At 41.1% G+C, this 16,857-nt stretch overlaps 1 protein-coding gene across 1 annotated transcript in view; it reads right to left on the reverse strand.

Annotated features, from left to right (window-relative positions):
• gabbr1 (gamma-aminobutyric acid type B receptor subunit 1) overlaps window positions 1–16,857 on the reverse strand; it is a 317,954-nt gene that overhangs the window by 216,901 nt on the left and 84,196 nt on the right. The window contains exon 2 of the mRNA XM_016991794.2: window positions 7,874–7,951. Within this exon, the coding sequence (XP_016847283.1) occupies window positions 7,874–7,891 (18 nt within the window). The 5' untranslated portion in view covers window positions 7,892–7,951. The remainder of the gene's footprint in view (window positions 1–7,873; window positions 7,952–16,857) is intronic.

The raw sequence follows: 16,857 nt of genomic DNA on the forward strand, positions 1-16,857 counted from the left end.
AAATCAATCAACAAGGAAGTTGAGAATATTCAGTGTCTAGCGCCTGGTGCCGAACAAATATTTTGGGAAACAATTCCCATCCATTGGCATATTCTTCTACGGCCCCATCTACACTGCCACATAATGCAGCATCATATAATGGCATTGAACTGCATTATATGAGTTGACACTGCCATATAAAACAGTTTAATGCTGTTAAGATGCATTATATGATTCTACACTGGCTATATGATGCATTTTCAAACTGCATTATATAGCAGTGTAGAAAGGGCCTTAGCTGACAAAGTGTCTGGAGGGCAACAAGTTAGGAAAAGCTGGCTTACTGCATAGATAGTATTTAACACCCCAGAAATGTATAAAGGTTCTTTAAATATACTATGTATCGGAAATGCAAAGAAAATGAAAATACTTTTTTTTATCATAAGCGGTGGACATGTGAGAAAACACTTTTCTTTACCAGTGACATCACAAAGGATCACTTCACCTAGGAACAGCCTTTGTGGGACAGAGAAACATACATACTTTGACTTATCTATATATATAAAAGAGTGATGGCATCACGGCAATTCACAAAACAACAAAACTACAGGCCCCCCAACCTCAAAATTTGACAACACAACCCATCATCCACACCTCAAGGTTGATACAACAAAAAGAAAAGAAAAATAAAGTCCTAATTAGAGGGAGAGCAATAATTTTTTTTTATCCAATTGCTGCCAGTTTAGAGGGCTAATCTCTGCCCACTTGGTTGCCTAGCAACCAAGGGACAGCCAGGTTTCAGTTAGGGGACAGGCAGATTTAGGCCTCACTTAGGCTTCTTCCACAGATTATCTAATTTGCACTGGATTATATGGCAGTGTAGACTCAAGGCCCTTCAACACAGCTATATTACCCATTTATAATTTTATATTATCTGCTTTGCACTGGATTATCTTGACTCCACACTACCATATAATCCACTTCAGTGTGCATTTTATACAGCTGTGAAGAAGGGGCCTCATATAATCCAGTTCTGAGCAGATAATATAAGATTAGAAATATACAGTAGAGTCTCACTTATCCAACGTAAACAGGCCGGCAGGATAAGTGAATATGTTGGATAATAAGAAGGGATTCAGGAAAAGCCAATTAAACATCAAATTAGGTAATCGTTATACAAATTAAGCACCAAAACATCATATTATACAACAAATTTGACAGAAAAAGTAGTTCCATGCGCAGTAATGCTATGTAGTATTTACAGTAGAGTCTCACTTATTCAACACTCGCTTATCCAACGTTCTGGATTATCCAACGCATTTTTGTAGTCAATGCTTTCAATATATCGTGATATTTTGGTGCTAAATTCATAAATACAGTAATTACTATATAGCATTACTGTGTACTGAACTACTTTTTCTGACAAATTTGTTGTCTAACATGATGTTTTGGTGCTTAATTTGTAAAATCATAACTTAATTTGATGTTTAATAGGGTTATCCTTAATTCCTCATTATCCAACATATTCGCTTATCCAACGTTCTGCCGGCCCGTTTATGTTGGTGAGACTCTACTGTACTGTATTTACAAATTTACCACTAAAATATCACAATGAATTTAAAACACTGACTACAAAAACATTGATTATGAAAAGGCAGACTGCGTTGGATAATCCAGAACATTGTATAAGCGAATGTTGGATAAGTGAGATTCTTCTTTAATATGAAATAATTACTGGGATAGAATAATGCAGAACAATATAATCTCTAAAACCAGGACAGTAAATAAACAGGGGAATTCCACACAGGAAACAATCAGGACCAGCTAACACCTCCCAACAAAGTATTCCCATCATCAAAGTCTGGCAAATCCTGTTTTCTCAGGGCCACAGACAGTAGAAGCACATAAAATATCGCAAACAACATCACTCTGAAAACAAGGGTATTCCAGACAGGAAACAATCAGGGCCAGCTAACACCTCCCAACAAAGTATTCCCATCATCAAAGTCTGGCAAATCCTCTGTTTTCTCAGGGCCACAGACAATAGAAGCACATAAAATATCGCAAACAACAGCACTCTGAAAACAAGGGAATTCCAGACAGGAAACAATCAGGGCCAGCTAACACCTCCCAACAAAAAATTCACTCAGGGAGGAAACAACCAGGCTTTAAAGCTGCAAGGCCATTACATCCTAATCATTTTTCCTAATTGCAGCATTCATACTTGCCTCCAACAAACAAAAAAACCCAATTAGAAATATTGTATATTCACAACCTTTAGGAAATAATATCCCCTGATGGCGCAGCGTGTTAAAGCGCTGAGCTGCTGAACTTCTGGACCGAAAGGCCACAGGTTTCAATTGGGGGAGCGGAGAGAGCCCCCACTGTTAGCTCCAGCTTCTGCCAACCCAGAAGTTCGAAAACATGCAAATGTGAGTGCATCAATAGGTACTGCTCCGGCGGGAAGGTAACGCCGCTCCATGTAGTCATCCCACATGACCTTGGAGGAGTCTACGGACAACGCCGGCTCTTCGGCTTAGAAATGGAGATGAGCACCAACCTCTAGAGTAAGACACGACTGGACTTAATGTCTGGGGAAAACCTTTACCCTTGACCTTAACTACCACCAATTCCTCAATACTTTATTTCCCATACCACCATACTTCGCCACAGCAACGCGTGGCCGGGCACAGCTAGTATACGTATATAGATATCCATGTTAATACAGAGCATGTTTTAAAGTTGGAAAGAACTGGCTTATACGGTTTATTATCACAATGGTATGCTTTGTCTATGCTTTCCACAGATTGAAAAGTGGGGAGGGGAGAAAAACACAGTAATAGAGCTTTATGACTGCATTAGGTCGAGTGCCCTTGAAAAACTATATAAATCAGCAAGAAGACCATTGATCAGTCTGGCATTTCTGGTCAGTGTACCACCGCTGCCCCTGGTATTGTGAAAGGACATATCCTTGATCTGAATTACACCTCTATGGTGACTCACACCAAAAGCTTCCTGTTCTGACCTTATATCTTTATTTATTTGATGTCAAAAGCATTGCATAAATAGATAAGTTTAAAAACTCATGTCAGGAGTGACTTGAGAAACTGCAAGTCGCTTCTGGTGTGAGAGAATTGGCCATCTCCAAGGACGTTGCCCAGGGGACGCCCAGATGTTTGGATGTTTTAACCATCCTTGTGGGAGGCTTCTCTCATGTCCCTTAATGAAGCTGGAGCTGATAGAGGGAGCTCATCTGCGCTCTCCCTGGGTTGGATTCAAACTGACAACCTTCAGGTCAGCAACCCAATCTTTAAGTCATCAGTCCTGTCGGCACAAGGGTTTAACCCACTGCACTACCGGGAGCTCCAATAAAGGGATCACAAGTTCCTAAATAGTTTTAGACAAAAATGGGCAACAGTGACTGCATTGTCTGTAGCTTTAAACAGTTCTTCCTCTGTGCATGAGGCAGAGCATTGTGAGCAAGCATATAGGTGCTGAGTTGTTTGTTCTGCTCCACAGTTGCACAAGGCGGAAGATTCCTTAGCTAGTGCCATTTTGCCAGGTTGTCTTTTGATCTGCCCACTCCACTTCTGAGTCTGTTCAAGGACTTCCAAGTTGCCCATTCTTGGTTTGCCCTTGGAGGAAGACCTTTGTGGGGGTCATCCAATTGGGACTGCCTGATTTTGCTGCCCACAGGAATATTCATGCTTTTGCTGGAGAAACATTTAGAGGAGTGGTGGTTCTCATTAAACTTTTCCTTGATTCAAGTCTACTGGGAGGAGGCTGATAGCAATACAGTGGGTGGCTTTCACAGTGTTTAACCTTATTTCTCTCGCAATTGGCAGTAGCTTCCGGCCACACATCGTGGTGGGGAGCAATGCCAGCTAGCTTATAGAGTCTATCAACAGGTGTATGTTTAAGACATCCTGTGATTATTCTACATGTCTCATTCAGTGCTACCGTGTTTCCCCGAAAATAAGACAGTGTCTTATATTAATTTTTGCTCCCAAAGATGTGCTAGGTCTTATTTTCAGGGGATGTCTTATTTTTCCATGAAGATGAATTCACATTTATTGTTGAACAAAAAAATGAACATTTATTATATACTGTACAGTAGTTGTCATCACAAACCAGCATAACCAGATAAACTGTGAATCCTATCAATAATTTCTTGTTACTACCCTTATTTCCATGTACAACACTCTATGGTATGTACATGTACCAATCCTGTATGCTCTGGTGTTCTGTTTGGCAGGCGCTGGGCATACTTCCAAACAAAAACTTTGCTAGGTCTTACTTTCAGGGGAGGCCTTATATTTAGCAATTCAGCAAAACTTCTTCTTCTTCTTCTTCTTATTTTTTTGGGGATGTCTTATTTTCGGGGAAACAGGGTATATTCACCTGCTTCGCGTGGGCAGATTAATGCCAGGTGGGGCAGGAATACCCAGCAGTTGAGTAAGATAAGGCCAGGGATGATGTTCTTATTAATTTTGGATCTGCACCCCATGTGCTGCCAGTAAGTTTCTTCAGGATGTTATGGCGTGCTGCTACTTTGTGCTTGGTGTTCACACAATGTTTCCTAAATTTTAGCGTTTGGTTTAAGGTGATGCCAAGATATTTAGGGTGGGAACAGTGTTCAATTTCTTGGCCTTCCCAGGTAACCCTCAGTTTCCTGTTGGCTTCACGATTACATAGATGGAAAGTACACACTTGTGTTTTGGCAGGGTTAGGCTTCAGGTGGTTATCTTTGTAGTAGCTTGAGAGATCTTTCAGGGCATTAGTAAGTTGGTTTTCAACTGTTTCAAAGTCTTTTGCTTGTATTGTTAGGCCAAGGTCATCAGCGTATAAAAAAAGCTCTTTGTGAGTGGTAGTTGTGGCTGATCGTTAGTAAGGATGTTAAACAAGGTATATCTTAATAATAATAATACTACATCACACACTGGCCTATCTTAATTAACAAAGCCACTCACCAAAAAAAGCTCCTGTTTTACGAAGTCATATTTCCCTTTGTTCTTTGTCTAGATCAGTAGTTCCCAACCTTTGATCCTCCAGCAGTTTAGTTATTATTATTGTCCTGGTTTTAATTCTGTAGATGTGTTTTATTGTTTTATGTAGTTATAATGTTTTAAATTGATTGCTCTGTGTTTTAACTTGTGTTGTTGGACTTATCCCCATATGAGCCGCCCTGAGTCCCTTCAGGAAGATGGAGGCGGGATACAAAAATAAAGTTGTTGTTGTTGTTGTTGTTGTTGTTGTTGTTGTTGTTGTTGTTATTTACTACATTTATACCAGAGCAGCCAGTTTTGAACTTCAGCTACCTAACAGCTGGTGGAAGACCAAAGACTGGGAACCACTGGTCTAGCTGGAGTTTTTTTTCCTTAAGAGTAGTGAAGGACTGCAGAACCTCATACAGTACAACTTCCATATCCACCGGAGAAACTTTCTGCACTTACCATGGAAATGTAAAATTGCAGATAACAAGTCCTATTGAAATGAACAGCTTCCAGGGGAAGCATATCATAGAATCATGCTGGAGGATCTAGAGAACAGCTAGGGAGAACACTTCTTCAGGGTTTCCAGAGGTGTATTTACACTGCAGAATAAAAACAGTTTCACACCACTGGCTGCCACTGCTCAATGCTATGGGGCCTTTTACCAGATCTTTAACCTTCCCTGAAAAAGAGTGCCACACCAAAGTGCAACACAGAAAGAAAGTGACAAAATGAATAAATCTGCCTTGCCAGTTACCTCTAGGAAGTAAAAAGAAAATAGAGTTACTGGTATATGTTCGGTCACCAAAATGAAAATCATAAGAGAAGTGGAGATGGGTGGAAAACAAAATCAACAATTAGATAAGGTTTTGAAGAAGCCTTCAAATTGTCTCCAGAAGTTTCAAAAAGATTTTGTTTTTGTTTTTTTACTGAAAAGCTGTTTTAATTCTGAGATCTCTAGAACTTAACCTGGGAATATAGCATATAAACTGAGCTCTCATAAAACGAAAACAAATAAAAGGAAACACAAACTCAGGGTATACAAACAGCATCGATCTATCCAACATCTTTTGTCTGCAGAATATAGATCTCTTTGTGTTATTGTCTTGCATGGAATACAAGAGCTGATTTATTGATTTGTAATATTTATAATCCACTTTTCAACAACAAATTATTCCAAGGAGAGTATGCAAGTTTTCAAGAGTATAAAAATCACAATGTACTCAATAGGGGGGATAGAATACAAAAAACTAATTTTAAAACAGCAAAACAAAATATTTCTCTCTCTTAAATGGGAACCAATTCTTACATAGCACAACAGGGAGGTATCAGCAGAATTGTATAAACAGCTTAAAGATAGGGGTGGAACACTAAGCAGAATAGCGATAAGCAAAACCAGCTCAGGGAAACATAGACCATATCTACACTGCCATACAGTGCAGTCTGAAACTGCATTCCATGGTCAGTGTGGATTGATATAATGCAGAGCAATTCATTTAATCTGCATCATATAGCAGTGTAGGTGGATTTATAGACATGTCCAAAAACCATAGCATACTCAGGGTATGAAGGATGGTTGTCAGAAAACCAACAAGAAAGCATAGGATAGGATGTAGTTCAATTCAGGTGCTCAGAAAAAAACATACTAAGAGAAAATAGCACCAAGAGAAGAGAGCAGCTGTTTATTAAAAGCACTCTACAGTGTGTATCAAAAATGTTTCCCCCCTTATTTATAGGAGTTAGAACACCTTCCCTAAGCTATGATTAGAAATTGGTAAAACTTTTAGCAATTAAAAAAGGATTTATGTGAACATCCATATCAAGAAAAAGCCTTACAGCTCATTAATGTTCAACTATGCGAAATGACGTGTGAGAATGTCTACATAAATGAAGCCATTTCACCTGAATATTCTTTCTTTCAGCTCTTTGGCAATACTTCTGCTTTAACTGGTTTTCAAAGGCAGCTGAATGCCTTATCTATGAAAGTATATTTCTCCCTCTGTGCTTCTTGTGTTATAGATGACTGCTAGCCTCTCTGTTCTGACCATGACTAGCCTACATAGAGAACTGATACTGAAATATGCCTCTTTCTAGGTCTGAAAACTTTGGAGCCATTCTAAAAAAGACCCTGGAAGAAGAAGGAAGCCATTGTAGACCATTAACACCAAACCTTAAGATTAGGCTATGTATGTATATCTTACGACTCTGAGAATTATAATCATATACTACTTTAACATGTTGATTAACTGGGTTGCTGTGAGTTTTCTGGGCTTTATGACCATGTTCCAGAAGCATTTTCTCCTGATGTTTTGCTCACATCTATGGCAGGCATCCTCAGAGGTGTGCGGTTTGTTGGAAACTAGGCAAGTGTGGTTTATATATCTGTGGAAAGTCCAGCTTGGGAGAAAGAACTCTTGCCTGTCTGAGATAGGTATGATTGTTTCAATTTATCACCTTGATTAGCCTTCAATGGCCATGCAGCTTCAAAGGCTAGCTGCTTCCTGCCTAGGGAAAAACTTTGTTGTGTTAACTGACCCTGATTGTTTCCTTTTGAAAAACAAGCCCTGGAAACAGCAACAAAAAAGCCCACTATATGGTTCAGATTTGGAGCCATGGAGAGGAAGAACTAAACAGACCAGAGAACTTCTTCCCACGCTGGACATTCCCCAGATAAACCCAACTAGCCTACTTTCCAGCAGGCCTCACAACCTTTGAGGATACTTGTCATAGATGTGGGCGAAACATCAGAAGTCCCCTGTTGGGTGAGAAGGGCGGGATATAAATATTGTAATAAATAAATAAATAATGCTTCATGGCCAAACAGCTTGGGAAACCCACTGCAACCCAGTGAATCTGGCCATGAAAGCCTTTGACAACACATGTTTGTAAAGTGTTCCTCTTACCTTTTGCCTCAGGATCATATCTCCGAGATGCACAGGTGGATTTTCCGTACCAGATCTTCTCAGGTTATATTTTGGAGCCTAACAGGGACAAAGAAATCGAGTTTTAGATCACATGCGTCAAGCTCAAGGCCCATGGACTGAATCTGGCCCTCCATGTCATTTTTTGTGCCTTTCAGGGGCTGGACTACAACTCTGGTATTTCTAATTAGACATCATGACTAGAGCTGATGGGAGTTGAAATGCAGTAACATCTGAAAGGCTGTAATTTGTTCTGTTCAGCCAGGATAGTGGTGTTTGGATTTAGATACCAAGGATATTATGTCCGACTTTAAAATCTCCTTCATCCTTTCCCCAACCGCAGAGCCACAAACACTGTTGGGTTACAATTTCCATTATCCCTGGTCTGCATGGCGGATAATCAAAAGTGATGGGAATTGTTATTCAATACTATCTGGGGACCCACATTAGGTAAAAACTAAAGGGTACCAAAAACAGGTTAAGGTTAAGGCAAAGGTTTTCCTGACATTAAGTCTAGTCGTGTCCGACTCTGGGGGTTGGTGCTCATCTCCATTTCTAAGCCCAAGAACCAGCATTGTCTGTAGACACCTCCAAGGTCATGTGGCTGGCATGACTGCATGGAGCACTGTTACCTTCCCACCGGAGAGGTACCTATTGATCTACTCACATTTTCGAACTGCTAGGTTGGCAGATGCTGGGGCTAACAGCGGGAGTTCACCCCACTCCCCGGATTTGAACCACCGACCTTTCGGTTGGCAAGTTCAGCTGCTCAGTGGTTTAACCCAGGTTATTGTTCGCTCTGTATTTACATATTCTCCATCCATAAATTCAATGGCCCTTTGAAGGTAACCATAAGGCTGCTGTGGCCCTCAATGAAAATGAGTGTGACGCCTCTACTCTAGACTGTAAGAATTGTCTCATCCTTAATTGAGATATTCTCACAGGGAATGACAGGCCTAAATATTCATTGAAAGAATCATGGCAAATAAGTAGTTGTTGTGTAGCTAATTACTTCCAGGCCTTGAGCTTTTATAATTGATGTCGCGTTGCGCTGGGCTCATACTTCAGACCGGAATATGACAAAATAAAACTCCCCATACACCATGGCCCTGCTTCTGATCTCCATCAATCCTGGCTGCTTAAACAAAAGCAATTTAAAATGCAATCCCTTATTTAGCATATCAGTTTGGCCTTTTGTCAACAACATGTTTTTATCGTTGACTTTGCTTGCACTGTACAGCTGGAAAGAAATAAATTAGAGTTGAAACAATTTGTAGGGCGTAGCTCAAAACTGAATTCCAAAGAGCCACATTCAAATGCATATACTTTGAATTTAAAATGTTGCCATGTTGGCAGTTATCAACGCTGCTGGTCTCAGGGGGTGTTTCAGGGTAGAAGGCAATGAAATTACTGAATTTTCTCATGCCAATCCTGACATAAATTGCCTTGAAAGGATATATATCTGATTATAGAAACATAGGATTTATCAACTTTGAAAATATCATAAAATTACAGAGCTGGAAGACACTACAAGTACAATCCAATCCAACACCCTGCAATGCAGGGACACTCAGGCAAAGCACTCCTGACAGATGGCCATTCAGCCTCTGTTTAAAAGCTTTTAAAAGCCCCATCACAATCCAAGGTAGCACATTCCACTGCTGAACAGCTGGCAATCTCCAGGCAGATTTTTTTTCTTGTAATTTGAATCTATTGCTCTGTGTTCAAGTCTCCAGGGGAGTGGAAAACAACTTTCCCCCCTCCTCAGTGTGGCATCCTTTCAGATATTTAAACATGGCTATCATCATGCCCTCTCTCTGCCTTCTTTTTTTCCAAGCGAAGCATAACTAGCACCCTCATATTGCCCAAAGCTGTTTTTTTTTTTAAAAAAAGATCAATTTCACAATAATTTCAAAATTGTGCAGTGTTAGGTTGGCAGATGTTGGAAGCTACTTCATTTTAGCATTTCAGTTGTTAAGTTTTCCTAGAGGCAAGTCCAGGCTATGTCAAATAGTCAAAATGCAATATAATAAATGAGATAAGGATACATAAGAGGTACACTGTCATATTAACACAGTTTGATACCATTTTCACTTCCCTGGCTCAATGCCAAAGAGCGCTGGTGCTTCATCACACTACAGATCCAATGATTCCATAACATTGAGGCACAGCAGTTAAAATGGTGGCAAATTGCATCAATTCTGGGTTGCTGTGAGTTTTTTCTGGGCTGTATGGCCATGTTCAAGAAGCATTCTCTCCTGATGTTTCACCCACATCTATGGCAGGCATCCTCAGAGCTTCTGAGGTCTGTTGGAAACTAGGCAAGAGGGGTTTATATATCTACGGAAATTCCAGAGTGGGAGAAAGAATTCTTGTCTCTTGGAGGCGACTGTGAATCTTGCAATTGGCCACCTTGATTAGCACTGAATGGCCTTGCAGCTTCAAAGCCTGGCTGATTCCTGCCTGGGGAATCCTTTGTTGGGAGGTGTTAGTTGGCCCTGATTATTTCCTGTCTGGAATTGCCCTGTTTTCTTAGTGTTGCTCTTTATTTGCTGTTTTGATTTTACAGTTTTTGAATCCTGGTAGCCAGATTCTGTTCATTTTCATGGTTTCCTCCTTTCTGTTGAAATTTTCCACATGCCTGTGGAGTTCAATGGCTTCTCTTGATTAGCCATTCAATGCTCATCAAGGTGGTCAATGGCAACATTCACACTTGCCTCAAACAGACAAAGAGTTCTTTCTCCCACCCTGGACATCCCACAGATATATAAACCTCACTTGCTTAGTTTCCAACAGACCTTACAACCTCTGAGGATGCCTGCCATAGATGTGGATGAAATGTCAGGAGAGAATGCTTCTAGAATATCGCCATATAGCCCGGAAAACTCACAGCAACCTAGTGATTCCAGCCATGAAAGCCTTCAACAACACATTGCATTAATTCGGCAGCACAGATGTACCCAAAGCTTTTACATCTTGACAAGTCAAGGCCAACCAGGTCATACGTGAGGTGAAAAGACTCCCATTGCCCTACATTCTCTTGCTGACAGGTTGAGTAGTCTTTTCATGACTATTACTGTGTGCTTTTGGTTTAGATGCGATGGCTTTTATCATTTTCATAAGCTGCTTTGTGAAAGTAGCTGGGGAAAAATGTTCTAAATAAATAAATAAGTAGAGATTGAGGGCGCTTAGTTGCTGAAGAGGAAGGAAAGATGGATGAGCTGAGCCAAACAGGGAGAAGGAGGGGCAAAGTATCGAAGAAATATTAGACAGATCCACAGAGGGGGGAAAAGCTACCAAGGACAGCTACCCATGATGGCTATATATTCCCTCCAGCACCAGAAGCAGCCTGTCTCTCTGTAACAACTGCAAAAAATTATGAGCTGTAGCTGCTATTGCACACTAGTTCAACGTGCAGACTTCCCTCAGGCATCTAACTGGGCATTTTGAGAAGCATACTGTGGGACATATATGCCTTTGGTCCAGTTTGACCCTTTATGTACATATTTTTTATATGAGAAAGAAAATTAAGCAGCTGAGGGGGAAAAGAAAGGGGCCTGAGGCTGTTAGGAATTGTGGGAGTTGAAGTCCAAAACACCTGGAGGGTCCAAGTTTGCCCATGCCTGCTGTATCCAGTAACATGTCCTTCAACAACATGGTTAATTTGCACGATATTCTTTGTTGTTATGGATTCTCTGCTGTTGGAAAGGTGGGATATAAATTAAAATGAACAAACAAACATACATTTTATAGAAGCAGATTTTGGATAAATACTAAGACAAACTTTCCTTAAAGGCATAGGCTCTTTCGAAATGGAACGGACAGCTTCAGGAAGCAGACTGTTCACTTTTTGTTAAAGGTATTTAAGCAGAAAGCTGAGGAAAGTCAGCTTTGCTTTGTACTTGGATGGGAGACTGCCAACGACTCCCAGGTGCTGTTGGCTATATTTCAGAAGAAAGAACTAGCGTAAATATTCCTTGCCTAAGAAAACCCTATTAAATTCATGAGTCTCTGTAAATTGACAAGGGATTGAAAGACACACATTTAAGCAGAGGCTAGATGCCAGCAGACAAAGATGTTATACGTAGCTGCATAATGCATTACATAATCCTGCACTGAGCAAGAGGTTGAACTTCATGCTCACTCAGGTCCCTCCCAACTCTAAATATTCTATGAAATCAAAGATGTAAATACCGGAGAAGGTGTGTATACATTAATCAAGGTTCCAATTTTATGTAGACCTACGTATGTATATTTTTCCACTTAACTTAGTCAGAGTTACTTTTTCATAAATACACACAGGACTACATTACAACTCTTTTTGTCATGTGGGATGGATACTGTTTTTGTTAACTATCAGCAAGTTGATTTTGACCAGTGGCATCCCCATGAAAGAGAGCCCTTCAAGTCCCTCATCCTCAACTATTCCCTAGATCCAGGAAAGTCATGCTACCTCTCTATTGTGCTTTGGTCAGACCACACCTGGAATACTGTGTCCAATTCTGTGTCTACAACTTAAGGGAGATGTCGATAAACTGGAATGTGTCCAGAGGAGGGTGATTAAAATGATCAAGGGTCTGAAGAACAAGCCGTATAAGGAGCGGCTTAAAGATCAGGGCATGTTTAGCCTGCAGAAGGGAAGGCTGAGAGGAGACATGATGAGGGCCATGTACAAAATGTGAGGGGAAGTCATAGGGAGGAGGGAGCATGCTTGTTTTCTGCTGTCCTGGAGACCAGGATGCAGAACAATGGCTTCAAACTACAGGAAAGGAGATTCCACCTGAACATGAGGAAGAACTTCTTGACTGTGAGAGCTGTTCAGCAGTGGAACTCTCTGCCCCAGAGTGTGGTGGAGGCTCCTTCTTTGGAGGCTTTTGAACAGAGGCTGGAGCCCCCAGTGGCGCAATGGGTTAAACCCTTGTGCTGGCAGGACTGCTGACTGACAGGTCAATGGTTCAAATCTGAGGAGAGTGGGTAAACTCCCTTTTGTCAGTTCCAGTTCCCCATGCGGAGACATGAGAGAGGCCTCCCACAAGAATGGCAAAACATCAAACATCCAGGCATCCCTTGGGCAACATCCTTGCAGACAGCAGTTTCTCAAGTCGCTCCTGACATTAAAAAAAAAACAAAAACAAAACAAAAAAAACCCTAGAGGCTGGATGACCATCTGTTGGGGATTATTTGAACGCAATTTTCCTGCTTCTTGGCAAGGGGTTGGACTGCATGGCCCATGAAGTCTCTTCCAACTCTATGAATCCATTCAGATATTGCAGACTTAGGGCTATGGCTTCCTTTATTGAGTATGGCCTTCCTCTTTTCCTACTATCTTCCACTTTACCAAGTATTATTATCTTTTCTAGTGAGTCATCTCTTCTCATGATATTGCCAAAGTGTGATAGTATCAGTTCAGTCGTCTTGTCTTCTAAGGAGAGTTTAGGCTTCATTTGCCCATGGACCCATTTATTTGTCTTTTTAGCAGTCCATTGTATCCACAGAATTCTTCTCCAGCAACGCATTTCCAATGACTTTATTTTCTTCTTATCATTATCTTCACCATCACACCCATACATAAAAGTGGGAAATACAATGGCATGGACCATCTGATATATCTTTACATTTCAGAATCTTGTCTAGTTCCTTCTCAGCTGTCTTTCCAAGTCCTAAGCTTCTTCTGTGGGTTTTTTTTTTACTGCACACTCCATTCTGATTAATGACTGAGTCAAGCTATGGAAAATCTTGAACTATTTCAATTCTCGTATCAATATTCTAAAGCTGAATTGCTAGGAAACAGTGTGGAAATCCATTCTTCAGGGTGAAGTTAATTTAGAAATAGTACACCACAGCCAGGGCTGTTCTTTCAATAACGAATGCACTTCAGAAATGCCATAGTTCAGTGGTAGGCAGAGCACATGCTTTGCATGCAGATAGATAGTCCTACATTTAATCAAAGCTAAAAGAATCTGCTTTTTAATGAGCTGGGACAGAGTGCTTTCCTCTTAACATTTTGGGGATGGCAACTAGTCAAAGACAAATGAACCCGTCTTCCTGACACTGATACCCTTCACATATTGGGCTATGACTCCCATCGTCCCCAGATGGCATTGGAATTGAATGGAGGTCTAAATGTTTGATTTCATGCAGCTTATGATGTGAATCTATTTTGTCAAGTGCTGATTGAAGATGTATTCTCAAATTACATCAGAAATGACCACTGTGTCCGTATAACAATATAATAATATATAATATAATCATATTATACTATACAAATAATATATTGTATATGCATATAATATTAATATTATAATGTAACTAGCTGTGCCCGGCCACGCGTTGCTGTGGCGAAGTCTGGTGGTATAGGAAATAAAGTATTGAGGAATTGGTGGTAGTTAGGGTAAAGGTTTTTCCCAGACATTAAGTCCAGTCGTGTCTTACTTTGGAGGTTGGTGCTCATCTCCATTTCTAAGCCGAAGAACCGGCGTTGTCCGTAGACTCCTCCAAGGTCATGTGGGATGACTGCATGGAGCGGCGTTACCTTCCCGCCGGAGCAGTACCTATTGATGCACTCACATTTGCATGTTTTTGAACTTCTGGGTTGGCAGAAGCTGGGGCTAACAGTGGGGGTTCTCTCCGCTCCCCCAATTCAAACCTGCGGCCTTTCGGTCCAGAAGTTCAGCAGCTCAGCGTTTTTTTTGTTTGTTGGAGGCAAGTATGAATGCTGCAATTAGGAAAAATGATTAGGATGTAATGGCCTTACAGCTTTAAAGCCTGGCTGTTTCCTCCCTGAGTGAATTTTTTGTTGGGAGGTGTTAGCTGGCCCTGATTGTTTCCTGTCTGGAATTCCCTTGTTTTCAGAGTGGTGTTGTTTGCGATATTTTATGTGCTTCTACTGTCTGTGGCCCTGAGAAAACAGAGGATTTTCCAGACTTTGATGATGGGAATACTTTGTTGGGAGGTGTTAGCTGGCCCTGATTGTTTCCTGTGTGGAATTCCCCTGTTTATTTACTGTCCTGGTTTTAGAGATTATATTGTTCTGCATTATTCTATCCCAGTAATTATTTCATATTAAAGAAAAATCTCACTTATCCAACATTCGCTTATACAATGTTCTGGATTATCCAACGCAGTCTGCCTTTTCATAATCAATGTTTTTGTAGTCAGTGTTTTAAATTCATTGTGATATTTTAGTGGTAAATTTGTAAATACAGTACAGTAGAGTCTCACTTATCCAACATAAACGGGCCGGCAGAACGTTGGATAAGCAAATATGTTGGATAATGAGGAATTAAGGATAACCCTATTAAACATCAAATTAAGCTATGATTTTACAAATTAAGCACCAAAACATCATGTTAGACAACAAATTTGTCAGAAAAAGTAGTTCAGTACACAGTAATGCTATATAGTAATTACTGTATTTATGAATTTAGCACCAAAATATCATGATATATTGAAAGCATTGACTACAAAAATGCGTTGGATAATCCAGAACGTTGGATAAGCGAGTGTTGGATAAGTGAGACTCTACTGTAATTACTACATAGCATTACTGCGCATGGAACTACTTTTTCTGTCAAATTTGTTGTATAATATGATGTTTTGGTGCTTAATTTGTATAAAGATTACCTAATTTGATGTTTAATTGGTGTCACGACCCAGGCTGCAGAGCACCAATAACCATACACAGAGGCCAGAATCTATCTAATATCTTTATTGTAGGAATATATAAAGTTAATAAAAACAAGTGTAGAAAATAGTCCAGAATTAGACCTTTCAGGAAAGGTCAGAATTAGTCCAAAAAAGCAATGTCCAATAAGAAATATTAAGGTCCAAAGTTGTAATCCAATAACCGAAACACTCACTTTGCCAAGCAAAGTGAGGGGAGATGACAAGGTCCTTTAGTCCATGAAACTTGAGCGAGGCTAGGAATTAACTTGATACTTGAAACAAGGCTTGAACGTGGAACAAGGTAACTAAGAACAAGAACAAGGTCCGTGGAATAACTTGATAAATCCGTGGAACAAGGCAAGGATTGATCCTGGGAAACAAGGCAAAGTCCGTAGATAAACAAAGGCTGGGAAGCAAGGCGAAGGCTGGATAGCAAGGCAAGGCTTGAGCAGGAGCGAGGCTTGAACCGGAGCGCGCTGTCCAGACACAACTCGCTCCGTAGGCTGACGAATTGACTCCGCGAAGTTACTACGCGGGTAAAACACCTAAATAGAGTCTAGCTTCCCGCCGAAGCAGTTCTCTGGGAATCAGAACCGAAAGCTAACTCTGAGACCAGATGTGAGACTCCCCAAAGATTCTCACGAGAAGCAGTCTTAATTGGCCACATTCTTAGCTGCAATCCTCGCACTCCTGCGCGAAGCTGAATCTAAACTTCTCTGTTGTTTACAAAACTCCCGGCGCAAGAATACGGGAGAAGTAGGCTCTGGGCTTGTTTGACATACTTCTGGGAGACAACTTTCTTGCAGGTGCAAGGTTCCCAGATCTGCCTGGGAAAGATCTGGCTGAGAGGAATCCAGTTCAGACTGGGAAGGTAAAAAACCCAAGTTTTCATCTTCATCAGGAATTACAATGTCCTGAGCAGGACTACAAGGCCCATGAGTCATCACACTATCCCCCTCCTCAAGGCCCCTCCCAAACTGGGGCCCTCTCCCCGAGGCGCGAGGTCGCGGCTTGGCGGGATAGGTCTGATGAAAGCGACGGGTTAGATCAGGAGCATGGACTGTGGAGGCGTCTTCCCAAGAGCGTTCTTCAGGGCCAAAACCCACCCAGTCAATGAGATATTGTAGGCGGCGGCGGTGAAAGCGAGAATCCAAAATGTCCTCAACCTCGAACTCCTCCTCCCCATTCATCAAAACAGGAGGGGGGGCCGGTTGGTCTGTATCAGGACGCACACCATCCGCCGGAAGGAGCAGGGAGCGGTGAAACACTGGGTGAATGCGCATTGAACGCGGAAGTTGGAG

Source organism: Anolis carolinensis, chromosome 2 (assembly GCF_035594765.1).
Source record: "Anolis carolinensis isolate JA03-04 chromosome 2, rAnoCar3.1.pri, whole genome shotgun sequence".
Taxonomy (NCBI): Eukaryota; Metazoa; Chordata; class Lepidosauria; order Squamata; family Dactyloidae; genus Anolis; species Anolis carolinensis.